This window comes from Emys orbicularis, chromosome 5 (genome assembly GCF_028017835.1).
Source record: "Emys orbicularis isolate rEmyOrb1 chromosome 5, rEmyOrb1.hap1, whole genome shotgun sequence".
In the NCBI taxonomy this organism is placed as follows: domain Eukaryota; kingdom Metazoa; phylum Chordata; order Testudines; family Emydidae; genus Emys; species Emys orbicularis.
In genome coordinates this window covers 141,527,295-141,553,940 of record NC_088687.1, presented here as the reverse complement: position 1 = coordinate 141,553,940, position 26,646 = coordinate 141,527,295, and the positions used below count along the sequence as shown (strand labels likewise).

General features: G+C 41.9%; 1 protein-coding gene across 1 annotated transcript in view; it reads right to left on the bottom strand.

Moving 5' to 3' along the window:
• Positions 1-26,646, bottom strand: part of EXOC6B (exocyst complex component 6B) — a 436,833-nt gene that overhangs the window by 120,140 nt on the left and 290,047 nt on the right. The window contains exon 19 of the mRNA XM_065404703.1: positions 3,497-3,638. Coding sequence (XP_065260775.1) covers positions 3,497-3,638 — 142 coding nt within the window. The remainder of the gene's footprint in view (positions 1-3,496; positions 3,639-26,646) is intronic.

Below are 26,646 nucleotides of genomic sequence, written 5' to 3'. Positions count from 1 at the left end.
TCGTGGAATTTAAGGAATCGTGCTTTTAAAACCTATATTAAATGTCATCCATTTTCCTTAGTGTTTGGGGGTTTTAAGAGGGGGAAAAAAGGCTGCCGCTTAGTGACCCATGTTAACGAATGGGAAGAAAATTCGACAGGGTTACGAAGTCCATTTTCAGCCAAGCGAAAGAAAGCTAAATTATTATTAATGACAGACGCTTCCCATTATTTTCAGCAGCGTAGACTGGCCCTCCATGAACCCAGATGTTGACAATTTGGGATTGAAAACAACTTTTTCAGGGCCATAACCATTACTAGACTTTTACATGTGGAACTGTTGCAAAATTCAGATACGGTTCACACTGCTTGGGGCCAGATCCTTCCTCAAGGAGGATTCAAATAAGAATGTTGAGAATTAGGAAAACGTTAAGGATCAGGCCCTCAGACAGAAGAAACTTAACTGGGTAACCAGCCAGGGAACTTATTTAACCTTGATAGCGAACGTCAATGGTTGCTGATTAACTGAAACAGTCTTAGCAACATTTGTGTTTAACAGGGACATTTGGACAGTATCAAATGGTACTCACTTAAAGAGAAGTGACATTTCAAGTTCTGATTTCTTTATATAAAGGTGTTACCAAATAAAGATTATAATACACAAGCATGAAATGCAATCAATATTTTCTCAGGGCCTGGTACTACTCGCACTGAAGTCAATGGCAGTTTTGCCACTGAGTTTAACGGGAGCAACATTGGACTGACAGAATGTCCCAATTCAGAGGGCTCTGCTGTAATGAGATTGTGCCACAGACCTTTGCCAAGACAAGTTCCCAATCCTAACATCAACCTTCTGGCTTTCAGGGTCCCAAGAGAGCCACAGGGGTGGGTATTTTGAAAATGCCACAAGTGAAAATTCTAACCCAAGTTGTGTTTTTTGTTTCTGAAGTTAATTTAAAAAAACAACAACAACTATTTATCAGCCCATGCAGAGGAAATTTACATTTGCATCAAGCAGTGTATCTACTGCAGAAGTGGATCATTTGATACTATCACAAATGCCCAGGGATGTAATGACAGACACATTACATGGTATGGAGATGAAAGTTGGCATATAAATGGTCACTTTGAGGCAGTAATTTTCTCCTAAAAAACCCTAGTGGCTTTGTTAAAACATCTTTCCGCTGCAGTTGCAGAAGATTTGGGATGAGGTTTCAGGTCTTGTGTTTGGATACTCTGACTGAACAATTGCTTGATTTTATAATACGAAATTTCACAGAAAATTAGTCTGTACTGCAAAATGGTGACTTTTTCTATATTCATAAATGATTTGAAAATATCCTTATAATTTAACTTGGAAAAAATGTCAACTGAGCATGTGCACAGTATTTTACCTCTGCTATGAAGGAAACAAAATGGTTCCATCGGTTCTGCCCTGCATTTTACTAACCCCTACGTACACCTAGATAATGAATTACTTGGATAAGGCTTTGGGCCTAATGCAATGTTTACACCCAGTTTTTAGCCAGGCAAACTGAAATGGTCTTTACAGGAAGTTTTCCTGAGTAAGAGTTCGGTAAGGACATCAGGATTCAGTCTATATAGATTCACACGCATTCACGTGACACCTGGACATTCACATTGTGCCTGTTTCACGGACACTGCACTGCATCCCAAGAAACCCTAAGCTTGATATAGGGGCAAATTCTGCTCTCAGTGTAAATCCTTAACCTTAAATTAATCTGCACAGGTGTCACTGAAGTCAATGGGGTTGCACAGGGCATAATCTGGTCTGGAAAAAGCCCATTACTTTAGGGATGATGCATGAGAAGGAAAGAACAGAGATGGAGCATCACAGCCCAAGTTGAATTTGTGGGGCTGGCAGTTCGAGAAATCTTACCTTGCTAACTGAACAAACTATACATTGAAATCAGTGGGACACAGTGATTACTTAACCCTGCAATGTCATTTTCACAAAGTCACTTTTTTAGGGTAGAAGTGCATTTTAAGCGAAAGATCTAAGGCTTTTTACAGGGTATGTGCATAATTATGCTGCGTACCATCAATATAGTCTAGGTCGACTCCTACCTATTCTCCTCACTGCGAAATCAAATCATTGCAGAGAATAATTAGGCAAAGCATCATAATCGCTTAATGAGGAGAATGATTAAACTATTATCCACGCCTGCAAATCCTTGGTGTGTGCTTGATATCACCTATTGCTATACCACCCAGTACATTTTTTAAAATGTTCACAACTTATTCTGAATGCAAATGTCATGGATTCAAACAGGCTAGAAATAAGAAAGACCTATCAGATGACTAGCCCATCTCCTTGCCAATGCAGGACTAGTCCCTACAGCATATTTTCTAGTGTTTTGCCCAGTCTTGCTTTAAACACTCCAAGCAATTGGGCTTCCACAGCTTGTCCTTCAGAGAATTTTTTGCCCTGCCAGGTGAATGCCATTGAATAACGGTGAGATACTGTTATTCAAAGGACAGATAGGAAAGTAAATGCAAATTGTTAGCCAAATATATACATATTAGGCATAGCACACACCACATTATTATTGTAGTATACAGAGCACACGGGCAGTTATGTTCACAAATTATATTATGCCTTTTCCACAATGTTGTTCACTTCCATTCATGCAAAAAGTAATACCCATAAGCCTTTGCACAGCTGAAGTCAGCAGTGGCACGGGCAGATACAAAACCCTGTGAAAGGCGAGATGCCTGAATGTTGTGTCCTAGTACAGGTTGGGATGTACTTCTATGGCCTAACTAGTACTTGGAATGCAGTATTTAAAACAGAGATAAGGAAGAAACTGGTGGATACAAGAAAACAAAACAAAAAGCTGGTTGGTGGTTTAAGTCTTGGGTGATGTGCAAAGTGCTATCTAAACCTGCAAACAACCCTACAACAGATATGGCAAGTTTAAAGGCGTATTTTTTGAAGCACTCTTTCTGTTTCAGGCGAACTGAACACTGTGAGAATTGCTTCCCAGAAGGAATGGTAAAGTAGGAACTCTCTCCGTTCTGTACTGTACCGCTTTGTCTTTGATAATAACATTTGGCATTTCAGTTATTTGTTCTCTTACACATTCTTAACGACAAACCACAAGTGTAGTCAAGCAACTGGCTATACTTTAGACAATAAAATAGAAAGGGATACTGCGGAAAATGAAGACTGTAAAGGTCAGGCCAAGAAGCGTGTTTGTAAAGTGGGGAACCCCCGTACAGAAGTTGCCTCAATAGTATATTTTCAACCGATGCCTATCATCACCCTGATCACATCTTATATCCCCTCTCCTCTCCATTTTTAAATGTAGGCTCCTAAGAGGCAGGGACTGTGTCTTCCTCTGGGGCTGGAAAGTGCTACGGCAAAACAAACAGTTGCTTCCTTTCAGTAGATCTTCAAGATGAACCCAAGAACCACCACTGTCCTAGCAGCAAGCCCCAGAGCCCAACAACTAAACAAGGTACAACAGGAGAAATGGAATGATTTTGTGCCTTACGTTCACACTCCTCTACATCCAGGTTGAACTGCTGTAAGGCCCCCAATGTAAGCTGCCTCACTTCAGCTTCCAGCAGCAGCTGCATCAGTGAAGTGGATAAGTGTTTGCATGCAGACATACATGCAGTTTGAGCCACCTTACCCTGGAAAATAAAAGGGAAAGCATTAAGGAAATGATGCATAGGATCCAAATGGGACCAACCTGTTCACCTGTTAAATCAAAAAAAGTACTGTACATTCCGCCCACCTTAAAGAGTCCCCTCTGGTACTTGGCATTTATATGGTTCCCAGACGTATGAAACCTCATTGTAATGATCCTCTTAAAAGGATTCCTTTTTAATAACTTTAAAGAAGCTACAGCAGGGCTAGATCCTGCATGATAGAAAAGGCTGCTTAAGAGCAGCTCAGAGCCCTCAATGCTGAAGACCATCGTGTTTAGTGCATTCAGCGCCTCTCTGTATCAGTCATGGATCAGCGTTCATGTCGCACTCCCCATCAGTACTCAGCCCGGGCCCGGGCAGCTAATGATCCAACCAGTGGACCAAATTCGATGATGAATCCTGGTCACGTGCCATCTAAGGCACGATGTGCACACGCTAAGAAGAATACCTAAGCAATGCCCAACAGCTAATGGGTACAAGTTACAACATAAGCTTATTTGACACATTATCTTTCATGAAAACTGCATGCTTTAGAGAATTTACTTAGTTCCTAGGCCAAAAACAATAGCACCAATTGTATTAATAAGTACTGCAAACTCAAATCAACAAATGAACCAGTAGCTGAAGATATGTAGAGTGGGATTTTCAAAAATGTTTAGTAATGGCCTAACTCGGTTCGCATTAAAATCAACGGGAGTTTTATCATTGACTCCAGTGGGAGTGGAGCTAGGCCTAGTGCTGAATTTCTCCCCAGATAACACATGGAATCTATAGTATGGTGCGGCTCTAGCGCCGTTCTCAGGCACTGGTTTGGATGAGAAGCAGAGTGGGAGTAAGCCTGTGGCCCACTGTAGGGCGCACACACTCCTACGGTATATAGCTGTAAATGTAAAGTCCATACTAAAGACTGGCTCTAGCAAACTTAGTGCTCTTCAACCTTCTTCTGATGCTATCTAGGTTCCTTGCAGACACAAACAAGGCGCGAGCTGAAGGAAATGTCATCGAAGGAACAAGGTAATTGAAATAGCTGTGGTTATCCTGATAGAATCACTCCCCTGGGGGAATCCGAGGCAGTTGGCTGCACCTCCTGTCTTGTCCCACCCTAGGGAATGTGATTATCAACATTCTGCTCCTCTTAAACCATATCTAATTCACCAGTGATTAATTAACTGGTGATGCCTACAGGGAGGAAAAGTAACTCAGCCATTATTATGTGAAGGCAGCAGTGACTGCTGCTGTGCACTAAAGCAAAGCCAAGTGCTCGGTGCAGACATTTTAAAACCTTCTTTAGCTCCAGCATGAAAAACATAAATGACAGCAAGTGGCCAAGACCGCTCCGATAAAGATGCAATCCTGCCTATACTCATAGGCATTAGGATTTTCTCACATTAGTTAGGAACTATTCCTCTTGTACATATACACAATTTAAACTCAAAAACATAAAACATGACCCATTTCCCGGGCTTTCAGTTTAGCCACAACTCCCCCCCAGTTTCAGGGCTCTCTGCATGGGGAAATTTACTGGTATAATTATACCAGTAGAGCTGTGCCAGTGTAAGTCACCATGGAGATGCTCTCTTTCGGGATTCAGAGTGCCTTTTTTGGTTCCACTTAAACCATTTCCAGAGAGACAAACTAAACTGAAAAGGGAACTCTAGATCCTGAAAGAGAGATGTCCACACGGGGAGATATACTGCCATAGCTTTACTGGTATCACTGCTTAAAGCACAGTATAATTATATTGGTATAGCTATCCCAGTAAACTTTCTTGTGTAGAAAAGCCCTAAATCTCTAGTCCTGTTTCTTGGTGGAATGAAGGAGAATTCAATAAGAAACAGGATCAGAGTTTTAGGGCTTTTACACACATGGAAATTTACCAGTAGAATTGCTTATAGCACAGTATAAATATACTGGTACCACGATGTATATAAACTTCATGTAGAAAAGCCCTAAAACTCTGATCTTGTTTCTTATTGAATCCTCTTTCATGCCACCAGCTATGCCACATATACTGTCCCCCACATTACCTTCAGCTCCCTTGTGCCTGTTCCAACATTTGTAAAATAGGAATGACGCTTATCTTTTGTAGAAAGGCAATTTGAAAATGATGGATGAAAAGCCCTCCATGACAGCTAAGTACGATTATTTGTGCAACAGGATTTAGGGACGGTCACACTGAGTGTTTTGTTGCACTTCTTTTTACTGCTCAGTTTAATAGTTTGTAAAAGTTGTAAGGTAATTTTTTACCAACGACTTAAACCTCTTGAGATTTGTTAGTATATTATTAAAAGCTTACATTGCTATTAGCTTCAACTGCTACAGGAACTAAAGAGAAAATTCTTATTAAATCTTTAACTATTATTTCCAACACGTATTTTCTTTAGGCCTTGCCAACTGAAATTTCATTCTTGAAGAACAGTTGAGATCTCAACACAGGAAAGACAGTGCCAGGTACAACTGCCTGGAAAGGTCAGACAATAAAATGACTGGAGTTAATTGTATGCAGTGGTGTAGCAGTGCTGCTCCCAGGATTTGAGAGAGACCAGGTGGGGGGGTAATATCTTTTATTGGACCAACTTCTGCTGGTGAGAGAGACAAGCTTTCAAGCTCTTCTTCGGGTCTGGGAAACGTACTCAGAGGGTCACAGCTAAATACAAACTGGAATGGATTGAACAGGAGTACTTGTGGCACCTTAGAGACTAACAAATTTATTTGAGCATAAGCTTTCGTGGGCTACAGCCCACTTCTTCGGATGCATAGAATGGAACATATAGTGAGGAGATATATATATACACACACATACACAGAGCATGAAAAGGTGGGAGTTGCCCAACCAACTCTGAGAGGCCAATTAAGTAAGAGAAAAAACTTTTGAAGTGATAATCAAGATAGCCCAGTACAGACAGTTTGATAAGAAGTGTGAGAATACTTACATGGGGAGATAGATTCAATGTTTGTAATGGCTCAGCCATTCCCAGTCTCTATTCAAGCCTAAGTTGATTGTATCTAGTTTGCATATCAATTCAAGTTCAGCAATTTCTTGTTGGAGTCTGTTTTTGAAGCTTTTCTGTTGCAAAAGTGCCACCCTCAGGTCTGTTATCGAGTGACCAGACAGGTTAAAGTGTTCTCCTACTGGTTTTTGAATGTTATGATTCCTGATGTCAGATTTGTGTCCATTTATTCTTTTGCGTAGAGACTGTCCAGTTTGGCCAATGTACATGGCAGAGGGGCATTGCTGGCACATGATGGCATATATCACATTGCTTAGCCTAAGTAGTTAACACATTTTAAGGGACCATTCAAGGTGAAGTGGCCAGTTAATTCCCCCCTGCAATGAGTAATCTGGGCAAAGCCAAGCACAAACTACTAAGATGCTTGCATACTAATGTAAGGAGCCGGGGAACAAAAGGGAGGAACTAGAACTACTGGTGGTGCAGGAAGTAAACCAGATATTATGGGGATAAGCGAAACATGGTAGAATAGTAGTCATGACTGGAATACAGGTATTGAAGGGTATGTGCTGTTCAGGAAAGACAGAAATAAACGTAAATGTTGTGGAGCAGCACTATATATTGATGAGGTAGACAGTAAAGAAATTAGAAGTGATTAAATGGATCAAATGGAATCTGTGGTCAAAATCACTGAGGGAAAAAAGGTAGCAGAGGCTTCACTGGGATAGTGCTTGGGGTGTCCTACAGACTCCCAGGATTCAATTTCGATATGGACAGAGACCTCTTAAATATTTTAAATGAAATAAATGCTACTGGGAATTGTGTGATTATGGGAGACTTTAATTTCCTAGATATAGATTGGAGGACAAGTGCTACTAATAATGGTAGGGCCCAGATATTCCTGGATGTGACAGCTGAAAGATTTCTTCACCAAATAGTCACCAGATCAATGGCAGAGATGATGCCATTTTAGATCTATTATAATTGGTAAGTAGTGAGGATCTCAGAAAAACTGGTTGTAGAAAACAACTTTGAACATAAGAATGGCCATAATGGGTCAGACCAAAGGTCCATCTAGCCCCGTATCCTGTCTTCCAACAGTGCCAGGTGCCCCAGAGGGAATGAACAGAACAGGCAATCACAAAGTGATCCATCCCCTGCCGCCCACTCCCAGCCTCTGGCAAACAGAGGCTAGAGACACCATCTCTGCCCATCTTGCCTAATAGCCATTGATGGACCCATCCTCAATGAATTTATCTATTAACTTTGGTTGAGTGATTCAGTTAATTCAGTTTAAACTGAGTGGCAGGATAAACAAAAATAGGTCTGCAACTAGGGTCCTTGATTTCAAAAGAAGAAACTTAAAACAATTAAGAGAATTGGCGAGAGAAGTAGACTGGATTGAAGAACTCAAGGATCTAAATGTGGAGGATGCTTGGAATAACTTTAAGTCAAAGCTGCAGAAACTGTTTGATGGCATCACAAGCAAGGGAAAAAACTGGACAGGGAAGGGCTAGAGACCAAACTGGATGAACAGATTGTTAAGAAGAAGCAGAAAGCCTACAAGGAATGGAAGAAGGGTTGGATCAGCAAGGAAAGCTATCTCTTGGAGATCAGAAGGTGTAGGGAAAAAGTGAGAACTGACAAAAGCCAAGGAGAGCTAGACTTTGCAAAGGAAATGAAAACCAACAGTAAAAGGTTCTTTAGACATATACATAAAAATAAAACAAAGAAAGAAGCGGGAGCGCTAAGCACTGCAGATAGGGGGTGGCGATTAAAGATAATCTAGGTATGGCCCAACACCTAAACAAATAGTTTCTTTACATTTTTAATGAGTAATGAAGAGCTTGGGGACAGTGGCAGGGTGGCTAATGGGAACGAGGAGATGGAAATAGAAATGACCACAGCCAAGGTGGAAAACAAACTCAAACAGTTTAATGGGACCAAATCAGGACACTCAGATAATCTCCATCCAAGAATATTAAAGGAACTGGTACATGAAATTGCAAGTCTAACAGCAAGGATTTTTAATGAATCTATAAACTCAGGGGTTGTACCCTGTGACCGGAGAATTGAAAATATAGTACCTATATTTAAGAAAAAAAGTGATCCAGGAAACTACAGGACTGTAAATTTTACCTCAATTGTATGCAAAGTCTGAGAACAAATTTTGAAATGGAGAGTAATTAAAGGCATAGAGGTAACCAATAATTGGGATAAAATACAATATGGTTTTGCAAAAGGTTGATCGTGCCAGACCAACCTGATTTCTTTCTCTGAGAAGATATCTAATTTTCTAGACAAAGGAAATGCAGTAGATCTAATCTACCTGGATTTCAGTAAAGCATCTGATATAGTTCCACATGGGAAATGAGTTAAATTGGAGAAGACAAGGATTGATATGAGAATTGAAAAGGAGAAAAGGAACTGGGTAAAGGGGAGATTACAATGGGTCATGCTGAAAGGTGAATTGTCAGGCTGGAGGGAGGTTACTAGTGGACCATAAGAACAGCCACACTAGGTCAGACCAATGGTCCATCTAGCCCAGTATCTGGTTTTCAGGCAATGGCCAATGCCAGGTGCTTCAGAGGAAATGAACAAAACAGGGCAAATATTGAGTGACCCATCCCTGGCTGTCCACTCCTAGCTGTTGACAGTTAGAGGATAGGGACACCCAGAGCATGAGGTTGTATCCCTGATCATCTTGCATTGATGGACCTACTCTCCACAAAAGTTCCTCAAAGGTCAGTCTTGGGACCAATCTTATTTACCATTTTCATTAAATGACCGTGGCACAAAAAATGGGAATGTGCTAATAAAATCTGAAGATGACACAAAGTTGGGGGTATTGCCGATACAGAGGAGGACTGGAATATACAAGATCTGGATGACCATGAAAACAGGATGAAATTTAATAGTGCAAAGGACAAGGTCATGGCACTTAGGGACTACCAACAAAAATTTTTTGCTCTAAGCTGGGGACTCATCAATTGGAAGTGATAGATTAGGAGAAAGACCTGGGGTGTTTTGGTCAATCACAGGATGGCTATGAGCCATCGACGTGATGCGGCTACAAAAAAGGCTAATGAAATCCTAGTAAGCATCAGGCAACATTTTACCAGTAGAGATCGGGAAGTGTTAGTACCATTATACAAGGCACTGGTGAGACTTCATCTGGAATACTGTGTGCAATTCTGGTCTCCCAGAAAGATGAATCCAAACTGGAACAGGTGCAGAGAAGGGCTACTAGGATGATCAGGAATGGAGACCCTACCTCATGAGAGGAGACTTAGGAGCTTAGCTTATTTAGCCTAACAAAACAAAGTCTGAGGGGAGATATGAGTGCTCTCCACAAATACATCAGAGGGATAAACACCAGGAAGACAAAGGAGTTATTTAAGTTAATGGCCAACGCTGGCACAAGAACAAATGGACTTAAACTGGCTGTCAATAAGTTTAGGCTTGAAATTAGATGAAGGTTTCTAAATGTCAGAGGCGTGAAGTTCTGGAACAGCCTTTCAAGGGGATGAGTAGAGGACAAAACACCTAACTCATTTAATGACTGAGTGATACATTTATGGAGGGATGGTATGAGGAGGTTGCCTGCAATGGCATATGCCCCATCCACAACTGCTATTAGCAAATATCTCCAATGGTCTGAGATGGGACGCTGGATGCAGAGAATTATTTCCCAGGTGTCTCTCGCTGGAGGGTCTCATCCACACGTTCAGGGTCTAACTGATTGCTATATTTGGGGTTGGGAAGTAATTTTCCTCTGGGTCAGATAGGCAGAGACCCTGGGTTTTTTTTCCATCTTTCTCTGCAGGGCAGAACATGTGTCACTTGCTGGTTTGAACTAGAGTAAATAGAGGATTCTCTAACTTGAAGTCTTAAAATCAAGATTTGAGGACTTCAGTAACTCAGTCAGAGCTATAAGTCTGGTTTTCTAAACCTTTTATCATTTTTGTCCGTCTCCTCTGGACTCTCTCCAATTTGTCCACAACTTTCTTGACGTGTGGCACTCAGAACTGGACACAGCACTCCAACCGAGGCCTCACCAGTGCTGAGTAGAGCAGGACAATTACCTCCCATGTTACTATACCCTAAGTATTAGCCTTTTTTGTAACAGTATCACACTGTTGACTCATTACATTTGCAACCCCTCCCAGCTTGGTGGCATCCACAAATGTTATATGCATACACTTGAGTCCTTTATCTAAGTCATCAGTGAAAATATTGCATAGTTTTGAACCCAGGACAGACACCCGCAGAACCTCACTAGATACATTCCCCCCCCCCCCCCAGTTTGACAGCAAAGCATTGATAACTACTCTTTTAGTATGGTCTTTCAATCAGTTTTGCACCAATTTTATAGTAATTTCATCTAGACTACCATTTCCTAGTTTACTTATGAGAATGTCATGTGGGACTGTGTCAAAAGCCTTACTAACATCAAGACATATCACATCTATCCAACTACAACTTTTGCTCTTATCCATCAGGCCAGTAACACTGTCAAAGAAGGAAACTAGAATGGTTTAGCAAGAAATGTCCTTGACAAATCCATGTTGGCTGTTACTTATCACTCATCTTCTAGGTGCTTACAAACTGATGGTTTAATAATTTGTTCAATTAATTGTTTAATAATTTGACAAGATGTGAATAAGCCATCTTGTTCAGAGTGGCATTATTTTCAACTTTTTTCAATGAAAATAATAATCAGAGCTAAAACATTAAAATATTGAATACTATAATTTACAATGCTGTTCTCCTCTTGAAAAGTGGCTACCGTGTATGTAAAATTGGCATCTTCCTCAACCAACAGATAGGCTCTTCACGGGCATTTTCATGCATAGCTGCTCATACTTTCCTTAACAAAAAAACCCAACCACAAAATTCTTCTAGTCAACACAGCTATGAGAGCGAGCTTGACTCTTCTCTGTCTACTGCATTAGCCAAATCATGACCGGTGTACATCTCTACAACCCCACTTATGTCAATGGAGTTGCAGTGGTGTAACTGACAACATAATTTAGCCTGCAGAATCCCAAAAGATGAAAACAAACATGATGTGGGAGCAAGAGAGAATCACAGAATCATAGGGTTGAAAGGGACCACAAGGGTCATCTAGTCTAACCTCCTGCCAAGATGCAGGATTTGTTGTGTCTAAACCATCCAAGACAGATGCTATCCAGCCTCCTTTTGAAAACCTCCAATGAAGGAGCTTCCACAATCCCCCATGGCAGTCTACTCCATTCTCCTACTGTTCTTACAGTTAAGGAAGTTTTTCCTGAGATTTAATCTAAATCTGCTAGGAATCATAGAAGATCAGGGTTGGAAGGGACCTCAGGAGGCCATCTAGTCCAACCTTCTGCTCAAAGCAGGACCAATCCCCAACTAAATCAACCCAGCCAGTGCTTTGTCAAGCCTGACCTTAAAACCCCATTGCCTCTTGTCCTACCCTCTGTGGCAAAAGAGAACAACTTTTCTCCATCTTTTTCAAGTATTTGAAGACCGTTATGTCCCCCACCTTAATCTCCTCTTTCCCAAACTAAGCATACCCAGTTCCTTCAGCCTTTGTTCTCAGGATCTCCAGCTACTCTTCAACTCCCATGATATGAAAGGGGTTTGTTCTTTCAATAGGAAAACCAGGGATCTGTTGGTCAGAGTTTGAATTCCATCTGTTTCTGAAGAATTATGATGGAAATTATGAAGGAAAATAATGGTAAGGAAATGGTCTGATAGAGGCTGAAGAAAAAGTAAACTTAGGGAGGTGTGAAAAACCAAGCTTTCCTTATGGAATATGGTCAAGGACGTGCAGGCCGATGGGACCTGGATCCCATTCATCTGGCTGAAATACCAGCTCACAGGAAAGCTACCACTAGAATAGAGAAAATATTATAAGCAACCCACCTGAGGCTTTTAAAAAAGGGAGCACTGAGAGACTTCCTTGAGGCTTGACTAAGATCCTACGGCTGAGAAGGACATTGCACCAGAAGATAGATGTGGATAGGGGGTTTTGATGGGCAAACAGATTTCCCCACCCACTAGAGAGGAAGGCTAACCACTAAGCAGACTTCCAAGGATGCCACCTTCTCCAGACCAAAGCAACAAGGTGGGGCAAGTAAGTTTCTTTTCCCTGCACATTTATCATACCCCCATAGTCTCAATCTAATGCATTTTTTTCTTGAGGTGCTCTCTTTAATAATCTAACCGGTTTTGCTTGCCTGGTTTGTTCTCAGGTTTTCCAGCTACTTTTCAACTCCCAGTGGCAAAAGTTCCACTTAATTCTAATGGAAGCAGGGTTGGTTTTTAAGGTTTTTTGTATCAATTGAAGATTCACTGCCACTCTACATTTCAAACCTTCTCTGGCTAAGAAAAGCTAGACGAAGCTCTATTTAGAGCCTGTCAAGTCACTCCTTTGGCCACAGGAGTCCTAGAGAAGTGATATGGGGTGACCTCAGTCCCATTGCTGCCCCACAGTATTCTGTTCAGATTCTTCTACAGCCTTTATCATCACAGTAGTTGAGTGCCTGCCAGAAATGTCCTATACAACTTGACTAATATCTGTTACATGGCTTTTTTCTTCTCCCTTCCTCTCTCTACGAGGAAACTGTGTGGATATTTAAAAAAATTAAGCTTATATGATATATATATATATATATATATATACACACACACACACACACACACACACCCCCTATGCTATTAACAAAAGGCTGATCAAAGAAGTGCACCTTGCACTTGGAGTGAACAGTGGTGAGGTTGGTGGTGGTTCTCGATCCTGAGGTCCTTCATTCCAGAGAGTTGGACCAACACCTAAGAAAGCTGTCATTGCACAGACAAGCTTAACCTTTGCGGTAGTCAGTTCCACTCTGCCTGAGGAGTCGAGCTGACTATTGTCCTCATCCTGGAGCTTCAGGTGACTTTTTAAGATGTCCTTGGGCCTGAACATGCCTGAAGATAAGACCTAATGCCTTGAGTTTGGCAGTATATCTCTGAGACGCTAGCGTAGAGTGGACGATAGCTCTAATATACTTGCACGGGCCTGTGTTGTTGAGGAACTATGCTGCCATGTTCTGAAGTAGCTGGAATTCCCCAAAGGCTGATGGTTTCATGCCCAGGCAGATAACATTGCTATCGTATAGCTGAGAAATGAAAAAGGCACGTATTACTGTGTATGATGGAGTATTTTAGCAAACCTCAGTATGATTGAGAAGAAGCCAAAGAAAAAAATCTGATCTTGTGAGGTCAATGTGTAGACCTAATTAACGTTTTAAATAGTGTTATCTATGTATATGAACTATTTTACAACTGTGATGTTTCCGTTAATCCATAGAAACTAATATTTTGCTCTCATACTAGCTTGTGCTTAAATTGCAGAACTCACAGATTAAGCAGGTTCAAGATGCTAAAGGAAATGGTATTAGCAATTCAATAGGTAGCACTCGACCTCGTGATTCAGAATTGAACCAATGCCTCAGCACAGTAGTGAGTTCTGTGCTGCTGGAGGGGCACATTCCAAATATTTCAACTTATGGTCATTAAAGACCTTGTGACACTTTTTTTCCCTACCTGGATACCGCCATCATTTTCAGTTGTATGCAATATTTTGCTTCATTTCCTGCCCTAAACTGGTTTGTAGTACTGCTATATAGTGTTCAAAAGCTGCTGTGTTTGACTCCACAGACGGCTGAAGTTCTATATAAAAGTTCTCCAAATTTGTGTAATTTTTAGATACAATTTTAGATGACTGGACACTGAAATCATCTACGCATTATCATCATCAATCAACATTTAACAAATGCAGGAGCAAGAACATTAAATATATATGTTTTAATAAAAACAGGGACATAGTTACAGAACAGCTAGTTTTTATGGCAGCTTTCCGAAATTCTACTCACCTTCCCAAATGGGGACAGAATTTGGGCTTTTCTGATGGTTGAGCAAAATATCATGAGTTATTTTCATCACTGTAGTAAGGACAGGCAAGTAGATTTTAATGCCTGTGCTAGTAAGTTTTCCTGACAGTTTTAGAATAATCTGTTTTTAAAATTAATCAATATAATCTTAATATATCTTGCAAGCGACAATCATTGTTGGGTTTCATTCATCTTCTGCAGGGGGATTTTCCTTCTGGTAAGATGCTGGTCTATCCATTATGGAGAAAATGCACTATATATGTCTCCTATTGTTTATTGCTGTTCCCAATGTCCATGAGCATTCATTACTCACCTCAAAACAAACAGCTTTATTAAAATTAACATGAAACATGGGAACTGTTTTGTCAGGTAGAGCCAAAGGCTTTTACATTTTATCATGTATTTGTACCATTTTGACACAGTCTGTGATTTAAAGTTCACTTGTGCCAATTTCTCATTTCCAAACATAGTGGTAATCACAAAACTATTTCAGTGCTATTTTTCTTCATTATTGAGAACAGTCACTTGGGTTTTATTACGCACTGGCAACTCAGCTCTATTTGTTCACCATTTCATTCTAGCTTTAATTGACAGATATAAACAAAGCTGTCAGAAAGGACAGACAGCGGTAAGTTGTACATTGGGGCCAACATTTTGAAACATGAGATCATTTAACAAATGTAACGTGCTCTCTCGCTCTGTTTTACAAGGAAATCAGGTGTTAAGAGCATTATTCTTTCATGAGAAATACAAATAATAATACTTTGTACCTGTCAGGCCAGATCCAACTGCCACTGAAGTCAGTGGGGCAAGACTGAGCCCTTACAGAACTTTCCACCTGTAATTCTCAAAGTTCTTTACAGAGGAGGGGAAGAGTTACATTTTACACATGGCGTAACTGAAGCACACAGAAGTTGAGAAACTTGCCCAAAGCTACATAGTGAGAGTTGCAGGCAGAGCTGGGAACAGAACCTAGGTGTCCTGAATCCCAGAACCATTTTAAGTCCATTAGATGACAAGTGCTCTTTTGTTCTGGATGCTACGAAAGATAACCTTCCAATGTTTGAAAGCCATTATTGAAGTTTTCTTTCTCTATGTAGACGGAAGGTGGTGATCTGAACTGCCCTGGGACATTCATCAGGTATTTTGCCATGAAGCTCATCTTGTCAGCTATACCATAGCCATACCACCGTCTACTGTTATCCTATTGCCTACGGTTCTTTAGGAGGCATGTTGGTGGCAGTTCAGTATGTGGTGCTCTTCTTTGTGAGTCAGCATTGAATCCATGCTCCAAGTGTCACGAGAGGCCTGGACCCGAAATGACCTGCAGCCATCTTCTGTATGGACTTAGCATAACCCGCAGCCATTTTGTATGTTCAGCCACCATACGTTGGAAATAAAAACTAGAGTCAGGAAAATTCAGCCTTGGCTTAGGTAGATAGTAATGCTTCAACTGGTATCGTCTAACAGGGAGAGATGCAGTAAAGTCACAGATTCATGAGACTGGAAGGGAATATGGACAAGCTAACCTTGATTTTCTGCAAGTTTCTTACTTGATAGCTGAGTTTCTTGTTAAAAGTTGCTTTTGCTGATAAGTAGAAACTATGAGGTTTTGCTGTTGCTAGAGAAATTGTTTTAGTCCATTAGGGGTTACGATTGGTTAGATTTATTTAATTGCTAGGGGTGATCCCGGCAATTACAGACCGGTAAGTCTAACGTCGGTACCGGGCAAATTAGTTGAAACAATAGTAAAGAACAAAATTGTCAGACACATAGAAAAACATAAACTCTTGAGCAATAGTCAACATGGTTTCTGTAAAGGGAAATCGTGTCTTACTAATCTATTAGAGTTCTTTGAAGGGGTCAACAAACATGTGGACAAGGGGGATCCGGTGGACATAGTGTACTTAGATTTCCAGAAAGCCTTTGACAAGGTCCCTCACCAAAGGCTCTTACGTAAATTAAGCTGTCATGGGATAAAAGGGAAGGTCCTTTCATGGATTGAGAACTGGTTAAAGGACAGGGAACAAAGGGTAGGAATTAATGGTAAATTCTCAGAATGGAGAGGGGTAACTAGTGGTGTTCCCCAAGGGTCAGTCCTAGGACCAATCCTATTCAATTTATTCATAAATGATCTGGAGAAAGGGGTAAACAGTGAGGTGGCAAAGTTTGCAGATGATACTAAACTACTCAAGAAAGTTAAGACCAAAGCAGATTGTGAAGAACTTCAAAAAGATCTCACAAAACTAAGTGATTGGGCAGCAAAATGGCAAATGAAATTTAATGTGGATAAATGTAAAGTAATGCACATTGGAAAAAATAACCCCAACTATACATACAACATGATGGGGGCTAATTTAGCTACAACGAGTCAGGAAAAAGATCTTGGCGTCATCGTGGATAGTTCTCTAAAGATGTCCACGCAGTGTGCAGAGGCGGTCAAAAAAGCAAACAGGATGTTAGGAATCATTAAAAAGGGGATAGAGAATAAGACTGAGAATATATTATTGCCCTTATATAAATCCATGGTACGCCCACATCTCGAATACTGTGTACAGATGTGGTCTCCTCACCTCAAAAAAGATATTCTAGCACTAGAAAAGGTTCAGAAAAGAGCAACTAAAATGATTAAGGGTTTAGAGAGGATCCCATATGAGGAAAGATTAAAGAGGCTAGGACTCTTCAGTTTGGAAAAGAGAAGACTAAGGGGGGACATGATAGAGGTATATAAAATCATGAGTGATGTTGAGAAAGTGGATAAGGAAAAGTTATTTACTTATTCCCATAATACAAGAACTAGGGGTCACCAAATGAAATTAATAGGCAGCAGGTTTAAAACAAATAAAAGGAAGTTCTTCTTCACGCAGCGCACAGTCAACTTGTGGAACTCCTTACCTGAGGAGGTTGTGAAGGCTAGGACTATAACAATGTTTAAAAGGGGACTGGATAAATTCATGGTGGCTAAGTCCATAAATGGCTATTAGCCAGAATGGGTAAGAATGGTGTCCCTAGCCTCTGTTCGTCAGAGGATGGAGATGGATGGCAGGAGAGAGATCACTTGATCATTGCCTGTTAGGTTCACTCCCTCTGGGGCACCTGGCATTGGCCACTGTCGGTAGACAGATACTGGGCTAGATGGACCTTTGGTCTGACCCAGTACGGCCTTTCTTATGTTCTTATTGCATAGTCATGTTTTAAGTATAGGGGTTCTCACAACACATTTTTTGGTGGCCTCAGAGTGCGGCCACTAACTCTTGCTGGTGGCCACTCTGACATTTTTCCCTAAAATACTTAATTAACGTTAGGAAAAACAAATAAATATGCACATATACATCTCCAAATCATTGACATTTATTTATGTAGGGTTTTTTTTGCAGACTCAGTAATAAAAATAATGTACAATTGTCTCTATTTACTGGACCAAAACAGAACAGAAACACAAAGAAGGTGCTTTGCATGTTTTGCTTTTTTGGTTGATTTTTTTTTTTTTTTTTTTTAAGACTTGTTAGCTAGTGAGTCTGCTACTGTGAAAAGTGATATTTGTTAATATCACTTTTCACAGCAGACTTACTCAGCCCCAGCAAGCTGGGTGACAAATTAAGCCCTGGATAGGGAGGCAGGGAGACCAGGGGCAATGTGGGGGCTGGAGGCGGCAGTGGGGCTTGGGGTGATGGGAGGCTGGGGTGAGCCCAGAGCTGGAGTCTGGGGTCCTGCTGCATGGCTGGGGACTTGAGGAGGCAGCAGGGGCCAGGGGTGATGTGCAGGGGGTGAATCCGGGACTGGATCCCTGGGGCTGGGGGCCAGAGACCGCTGCCATCCGGCCAGAGCCTGCCACCCACTATGCCAGGGCTTCAGCACTGCCCCTGGGAAGGTGGGGAACTCACACTGCTTGCCTGCTTCTACAGTGTTTGTGGCTCCAGAAGGGGACATGCACCAGCTGACGGCCCTGGGGGAGGGACCACTGCTTTGCCCCTCCCCCCCAATCACCACCCAGGAGGCTGTGGCCACATGAAAAGCCCCTGGTGGCTGCATTTGAGAAACACTGGATGAAGGACTCATTTTAACTATATAATGAGGGTCGAAAGAGAAGCTTGTTGGAACCTAACTCCAGGACACAGCTCGTGACCAAAAGCTGCCAGAACGCTTATACCCTGCACGACCCTGGAGCCCCAGGCAAAATCCAATCCTGACTGGCCATCGGGAGATGTCCATCTGCTTTATTGGGAGTGGCGAGCATTAGATGCTTGGAGTGTGTATTCTGTTGATTAATTGATAATAAACATACATTAAGGATATTTACTGTGTAAAGGCTCTTCCACTGGGAAAAGGTCCCATTAACCCGTCGAGGGTCACTGCACCCAGAGGGGGAGGAAAGGACTCTAAACTTGTGCGGATAACACAAGCCGGCACTAACGGGCACTTGTGGTTGCTGCTATCTTTCACTTAAGATGTAAAATAAAAAATCTTGGCCACTCCTGGACGAAGATCCTACCACACTTTTCACAAGAGTACTGTCCTGATGTGAAAACTTAGTAACGTAAATTCCAATTCCAGCAACTGGACACACTACGGGCAAAAATCAAGGGAATAAAACTAGCAAATACTATGAAAGTGTAAGGAAACCCAGAAATCCCCTTTAGAGAATTCTTGGCTGTCTTTTGAATGGTATTGGCTAGGAATACCCACCCCATATGAGCCTAAAAACCATACAAGCAAACTGAACTGGGAAGGAGCATGAATGGCTTATAGGTATTTAGGACAATTGCTGTACAACGTGGTAGGCATGTTGACATGTTCTTTTGGCCAGCAGGGCTTACATAATGAAGAGTGGGTGACATGATTTGCTCTGAGGCAAGAGCGCAAAATCTTGTGCTCAGGTATCTAGTCAATAAGCAGAGTGCAAGGAATTAAGGAGGGAAAGGTAATTTTATTATTACAGCTTGATAGCACAACAGTTTCTTTACTGAACCTTCCAACAAATATTTTTTGCTGCCCCAAGAGATTTTCTAGCACCATTTCATTTCACAGACACTAACTGAAATCTGAAGAAGAAATAAACACAATAGCCACTGCCAGCAAATTCTCCCTGGCCACTCATTTTTCATGCAGGGGATGCTTGGGGCCAAACACACTGCTGGGGTCAGTGGGCACAACCCCACTGAACTCAGTAGAGCTACCTCCCTAGCCGAGAATAAGGCCTTTGGTTTCCACAGCCCTGACATCTAAAGATGTTTATTCATTTAAATAAGATTAAATTCCCCATGTAAAAAGAGAGCTCACGGTCTTAAAAGGATTTTAAAACATATACAAAGTCAGGTAATTTAGATCCAACATTTTTTGGCTTTGTAAAAATGTAACTATAAATATTTTCTAAATAAAAAAATCAGTTAGTCCAGTTATAAACCACCTGAGCTTTAGTGGCTGTTGGACCAAAGATTCCATCTCTCCTCCTCCTCCCCTTTACCCTGGGTAGGACGCAACTGTTGAGCTATAGGAATGTAGGAATGACCACACTGGATCAGAGCAGGGCCCAGTTTTCTCTAGTATCCTGTCTCTGACAGTGGCCAGTATCCGCATCAGAGGAAGGTGCAAGAAAACCTTGCAGTTACAGAATAACCTGACCACAATGAAAGCTTTTTTCCTAACCCCAACTTAATTAGACACTGATTAATTATGCCCTGAAGTACGGAGGTTAATATCCCCTCCAAAATTCTTGGGGTTTTTAAAATCTGATTATAAATCTAAAAATTCCTCTTAGCCACATATATGCCCAAAGTAAATGATACAGGATATTCATGCTTGTGTTTGGAATGCATTCAGTTTAACGTGGTTGGCCATCAACTGCACTAAATGTGTCTTTACCCTAGAAACTTCTAATGCTGTTTTTCTGCCTCTATTACACCACCTAACACAGGTAGCTCCTTTCACAGATTTTCTAGGGGCTCAGAGTGATGCACAAGTAATATATTTAGCCCAGGGGGAGCAAAGACTCCCTTCTTCCTCTCTCAAGGCTCCCAGCCAGGCACAGGATCAGCAGGCATATGCCATATACTTGATAGCATGGTTCAATTTCTAGAGGGGAAACCGTTACGTTGACTGCCATGTTCTTCACCAGTCCTCCGATGAGCACTCTGCTAGCCTGCACATGCTGCATTAATGATGACAGCATCTGTGCAATGGTATAAGTGCTTTGGAAGAGTATAGGACACTTCAAATAGGATACCTCTGGGCAGGCAGAATAGCTACAAACTACATCTCTGCCTCTAGCTAACTCACCAGTGGTGCTGCTAGATTTCAGAAGAAGCCACAATATGCCTCCATATCCAGAAGGGCAGGGCAGACCAAAGTTTAATTTTTGCATGTAGGCATCCCAGTAGGTGATCTCACAGGCAACTTCCCTGGCGGCCGGGCAGTTGCATGGGTTTAAAAAACGGCAGGCTCTGATCCCCATTATCCTCTCCAGGGCAGCTGTCCAATCAGCCTCAGTGTTGGCATATAGGCATTTCATAGGAAATGCTTTTACAATGGAGCCCTTCCAAGCTCGCCAACACTTCCAGCCCAAGAACAATCTTTTTTTAAGTGACGAGGGGGGCGTGCAGGCGGGGGAGATTAAGTATAACCAAGGACATGAGCGCTCTGAATGAAGGATACAGAAAAACTTTGTCTAGATCAAAGTTACCAATAAGTTATTCAATGACTTGACAGAAAGCTGAGGGGACTAATATATTAATAAAGTCTTCCAGGAAAACCACTGTTGTATCAATTGTTTATTCAAACCTTTACAAACTTCATAAAAAATTAACTGAATTTGGGGCAGGGAACCAGAGCCATAGGCGAAAGTTTACAAAATACAATCCTTGAGATGCCTGAATGTCTGCCGGTTTGCCCCTTTTGATTTCAATGCTCGGCATTACTCAGTTACTAAGTGGTTAGTACTCTAAATAAAGTGCTGGTCCTCCTCCCAAATACATCATTGGAGTGGGGTTCATGGGTTTTGGTTTTTAAACTCCAGTAATTATGGCGTTTTACTCTTATTTTACAATGAATCGCTCAGTTCATGTCCTTCAGTGCAATCTAGTTCAATGCATGTTTCATAACCATTGTTTCACCTCTGTGGTCTAGATCTACATGACATCTTCTCAAGGGGAAACTCCTGCCCTTTACAGATCTCCCTCCTATCCATGGATGTCACACCCAGTATGGCCAACTGGAAGTCTGCCCATGGATCAGGTGCAAGAACAGAACTCTTCCAGCAGCTGCGCACCACAGAGCCTTCCAATGGGGTTAATGTGAAACCAGGCAAACCTTCAAGCGTGCAGTTCACAGGCTACCTCCTACAGAGCCGGCAAATCCCTGCTGAGTCAATCATGTTTCAGGAAATCAGGCATGAAATCATCTAATTTCATTTGTATTTCATCCTTGGGCGGTAGATTAAACCCTTAAGAACCCAAGGGGCAGAATAATCACCATGGGGAAGGTCAGCACTGTAACTGCAGAACGTTGGTATTATTCACGGTAGCATATTTGTTTGAAAATAGCAAATATGTTAACAATTAGAGAAGGGGAAAGCTGAAAGGCTGCCTTGTTAATTAAGGAACTTGCTATCAAAGGACTCATTAAAAGCTACTGAAACTGAATGGCTGTTAAAATAAATACCCATTAATCTTAACATGCAATCAAGGAGCATGCTGCCACTACCTACATCACTGCAGGGGAAGGGACGGGGTTCCTCAGATGCACACCTAACTCTGTTAACAAGCATAAAAACCTCTGTGTCAATCATGTAACCTAAAGGCAACACGCCATGGATTTGAAATGCGAGGGAAGAGCGTTCCATAGGTTGTGTTAAGACTTCTGCAATCATGGTGGTTCAAAACTAAGTGTTCCTGACTGGCTAGTAATTTAGCCAAGAAAAGGGCTTGTATAAAATGCTTGTTTATTTTCAAAGTAAAGACTTGGAAGATTTCTCAGAACTGAAAGGCAGCCCAGTAACCAACGTGCAACAATGAAGACGGAGACAAGGACTTGAAGTGACCTCAGACTTGCCAGTTTGGTCGCTGCCCAACACCTGAATTTCATTAATTTGTAACAAAATGTTAGGGGTGGGACACGATTAAACTGGGGTTTGGTTATATATGTCTATACATTAGAGTGCCCTTACTTCCTTAAAGGGGCAAGGGAGTGTTTGTTATACCAGACAGCAGAAGGAGGGTGGATGCCAGGATAAGCGGCCTGAATTTGCCAGTAAGTGAGTGCTGCGTGACTGCACCTGGGACGCAGCTGAGTCTATAGCGGGCTGGCTGCAGGGCAGCAATGCAACACCAAGTCTTGTCTGTCTAGTTTAACAGGGTCTACCACAGCACCAGTCCCTGCCTGGCAGAGAGCAGCACTGCCTAAAGTAAGTGTTCAAAACCCATGGGGTTTGTTTTCAATCTGAAATGCAAACAAAACTCTTTCCCCATGTACACATCACTCTGCCCCCATCAAGCCAACTTGGCTACATCACAAGCAACATTGTGTTCTGAGCAGCACAGGAAACTCACCAGGAAATATCCTGAGCTGTTAATGGTTGATGCAGTGCTTCCTGTTTGCTAGCAGGAAAGAGCTGCTTCTTACCTGACTCTACAATCTGCCTCTTCCCCTGCCACAACAATCACTTTTATTATTCAGGATTTTTATGAACATAGGACCAAGTATATCTAGACCATTCCTGACAGGGGTTTGTCTAGCATGTTCTTAGAAACCTCTAATGACAGGAATTCCCCAACCTCCCTAGGTAACCTCTTCCAGTGCTTAATTATCCTTATAGTTAGAAAGTTTTTCATAATATCGATCCGAAATCTTCCTTGCTGCCAACTAAGCCCATTGCATCTCATCCTACCTTTGGTGGACATAAAATAAAAAATAAAATAAAATATATGGAGATATACCTATCTCCTAGAACTGGAAGGGACCCTGAAAGGTCATTGAGTCCAGCCCCTGCCTTCACTAGCAGGACCAAGTACTGATTTTGCCCCAGATCCTTAAGTGGCCCCCTCAAGGATTGAACTCACAACCCTGGGTTTAGCAGGCCAATGCTCAAACCACTGAGCTATCCCTCCCCCATGGGAAAACAAGTGATCACCAACCTTTTTATAACACCTTTTACATATTTGAAGATTTAAGTTCCCCCCCACCTTTTCTTCTCTAGACTAAACATGTCCAGTTCTTTTAACCTTTCCTCATAGGTCACCTTTTCCCAACCTCTTACCAATTTTGTTGCTCACCTCTATATTCTCTCCAAGTTGTCCACTTCTTTCTGAAAGTGTGGTGCCCTGAAGACAATACAGTACTCCAACTGAGACCTCAGAAGTCCTGAGTAGCGCAGGACAATTATTTCCCACGTCTTACATATGACACTCCTGTCATTCTGGGATGTATTAACATTTGCCGCTTTCTGCAACAGCATCAGACTGCTAGCTCATATTCAATTTGTGATTCACTATAACTCTCAGATCCTTTTCGGCACCACTGCTGCCTAGCCAGTTATTTCCCATGTTGTATGTGTGTATTTGTATAAAGTCCTCTGGGACTTTTAATGATGAATTTCCTGATTTTTGCACAGCTAAATTCTAGATCTTAACACGGTGATAATCAAACTGCGGTTCTTGAGCCACAAGTGGCTCTTTAATAGATCTCCTGTGGCTCTTTGCAGTATGTGATATTAGAACCCTGTGTGATTTAACTATTAACCAGTCTAAGTTATTAACCAATCAGGATGCTTTTACTATGTTATTAACCAATTCAGTTATCAACTTGCACTACGTTATTAACTCATTTGCTGTGAGAATAATAAAAAACACTAAATATTTCCTGTCATTCACACGACTGTGGCTCTTCTGGATAATGTTGATCACTACCTTGGCACCTGAACCACTGAGGTCTGAGTATCACTATCCTAACATAACATTGACGGAATATTTTGTGTTAAATTTCCATTTTTTGCTTTAAGAGTGAGTGATCACATGGTGAAATAAAAGGCAGTTAAAAAAAGGGGGGGGACCAAAAGAGAGAGAGAGGCTGGTGCATTTATGTCCCTGGGCTAGACAGTCAGATACAGATTTGAAGGTGGCAGCCACTGACTGCAAAGTCAAATCAAACTGTGCAAATGCTGGGGCTCCAAGAATCAGAGTGAAATGCACCTGTGGAATGCTCCGCAGCAGTGGAATTTGCCAGGGTGACAGACAGCAGCAGAAAGGCTGCCAAAACTGCTGAATTCATTCCAATGCGATCTGTTAAAGGGATGAGTACGTGTGTCTAATTCTGATGGGGCGGAAGACAAAAGCTAACTCCTCTGATCTTTAAAGATGGCTCGGGAAGGGCCTAGCAGGTCTCATGACTAAGTTCTGGCGCTCCTAATGACAGTTTCAAATTTTCCATGTTCTGTCAAATGAATCTATCCTGGGACATTCCACCAGGTTGAAAGTTTAATTGAACAAGTTCTATAACAGCACATTGGAAGATCCATTGTTCTTCATCCTCAATTGTGAGGGGAAAGAAGGTCTAGTAAGCCAGGAGAAAGCTGGGACGGTTTTGCCAGACTGGTCCATCATAACCAGTTCTCCTTTGCCTATAAACGTGAAGAGAGCTCAAGGTATCATCTGTTACTTTGCTCCTCACTGGTGCTAAAAGTTGCATGGAACAGATTGTTCTGAACATGCAGTTTTCTAATCCTTATAAACTGGTTATTGTTAAACCATGTCTTTTAATTGGTCAATAGCAGCTGTGCTCAATGATGGCTAAGGGCAAGATGCTACACGACTGAATTCAATGGGAGCTTTGTCATTAACTCAATAGGTGCAGAACAAGGCCCTAAGTTCATAGAAAGTTTGAATTTTTAATTCTTCCCATGTGCAAAGTCTTCGGGGAAGAAATCTCCCCTGAAAGAAACAACCAAGTCCTTTGCTTAGGTATGCCATGGTTGTGTCAACCTTATGGCTTGTGAAAAGAAACTCCTTTGGTTCCAGGACCCTGCAGAATTTCAGGGCCTGATGACTAAGTCTCTTTCCCCTTCTCAGGGGTTTTGCACTATTCTCTAAAGGCTTGTTTGAAGGCAGAATGAATGTGGATGACACATTCTGTTTTGTTTTTGGATGGGTGATACTTGCCCTTGGATTTAGCCTGCTCACCCTTTTTTTCTAGTTGGATTTCAGTGATGGCCACAACGTTCCTCCAAATGGTTTCAACAAACCTACTTAGAAAAATAGAACCAAGCCTGCTTCTCTGACTCAGATTTATTGGGGTCCTTTTTTGGGAGTGGAGAGGCGGAAGGGATCTTGAGCCCCCATGCTCCTCATCATCCTACATCTAACTGGAGAGGAAGTGGCAGGGAGACCGCCTCCTGGGAAGGACGACAGCCAGGATGCCATTCCTTACCAAGTTACTTGATTACTCACCTAAGAACCTGGATAAGACTCTGGACCTTTCCCTTTAGAGAGAGAGAGAGGGGGGCAATTTTTGGTCTTAGCCCTGAAGAGTCCTTGATGGCTAAGGACAGTCTGGTTTGCGGACTCCCAAGACCTGGAAAGGACAGTAGATGCCCTGATGGAGGTACCTCCACAGGAGTTTTAGGTAGTCTGAGAAGAAGCAAAGAACAACAACAACAACAAAAGAGCTGTGCATGCTCTCCGTCTCTTCTCCTGAGGAGCGGGGGGTCTGCAGGCAGAGAGCAGTAGTGGCAGAGCACCCTTTAGGTGTTCCTGAGAGAAGGTCTCCTGGCAGATGGAGGAAGGTTCACTTCTTGACCACAGACTTGCTTCCTTCACTCTACTGTGCCATGGTGGGGAAGCAAGGAGGCAATAGAGAGATGGAACGGTGCTCCTGTTCTGGAAATAAAGCCTCACACACTTTTATCCGTTAAAGGACAGTAGCGTTGCAAAAGGGGTGGAAGGGAAATTTGGCTCCTTGCTACCTCAAAACCAGCTTTAAAATTTTAAGTAACAAATAATGACAACAAATTGAAAAGGGCTTTCTGGACAATTAGCAATTGGTATGTTAAGGCAGGAGTGCTGAATCTCTGCTCTCTTTGTGCCACTGGAGGCAGAGAACCTGGTGCAAGCCCCAAAGGGGAACGGTCGA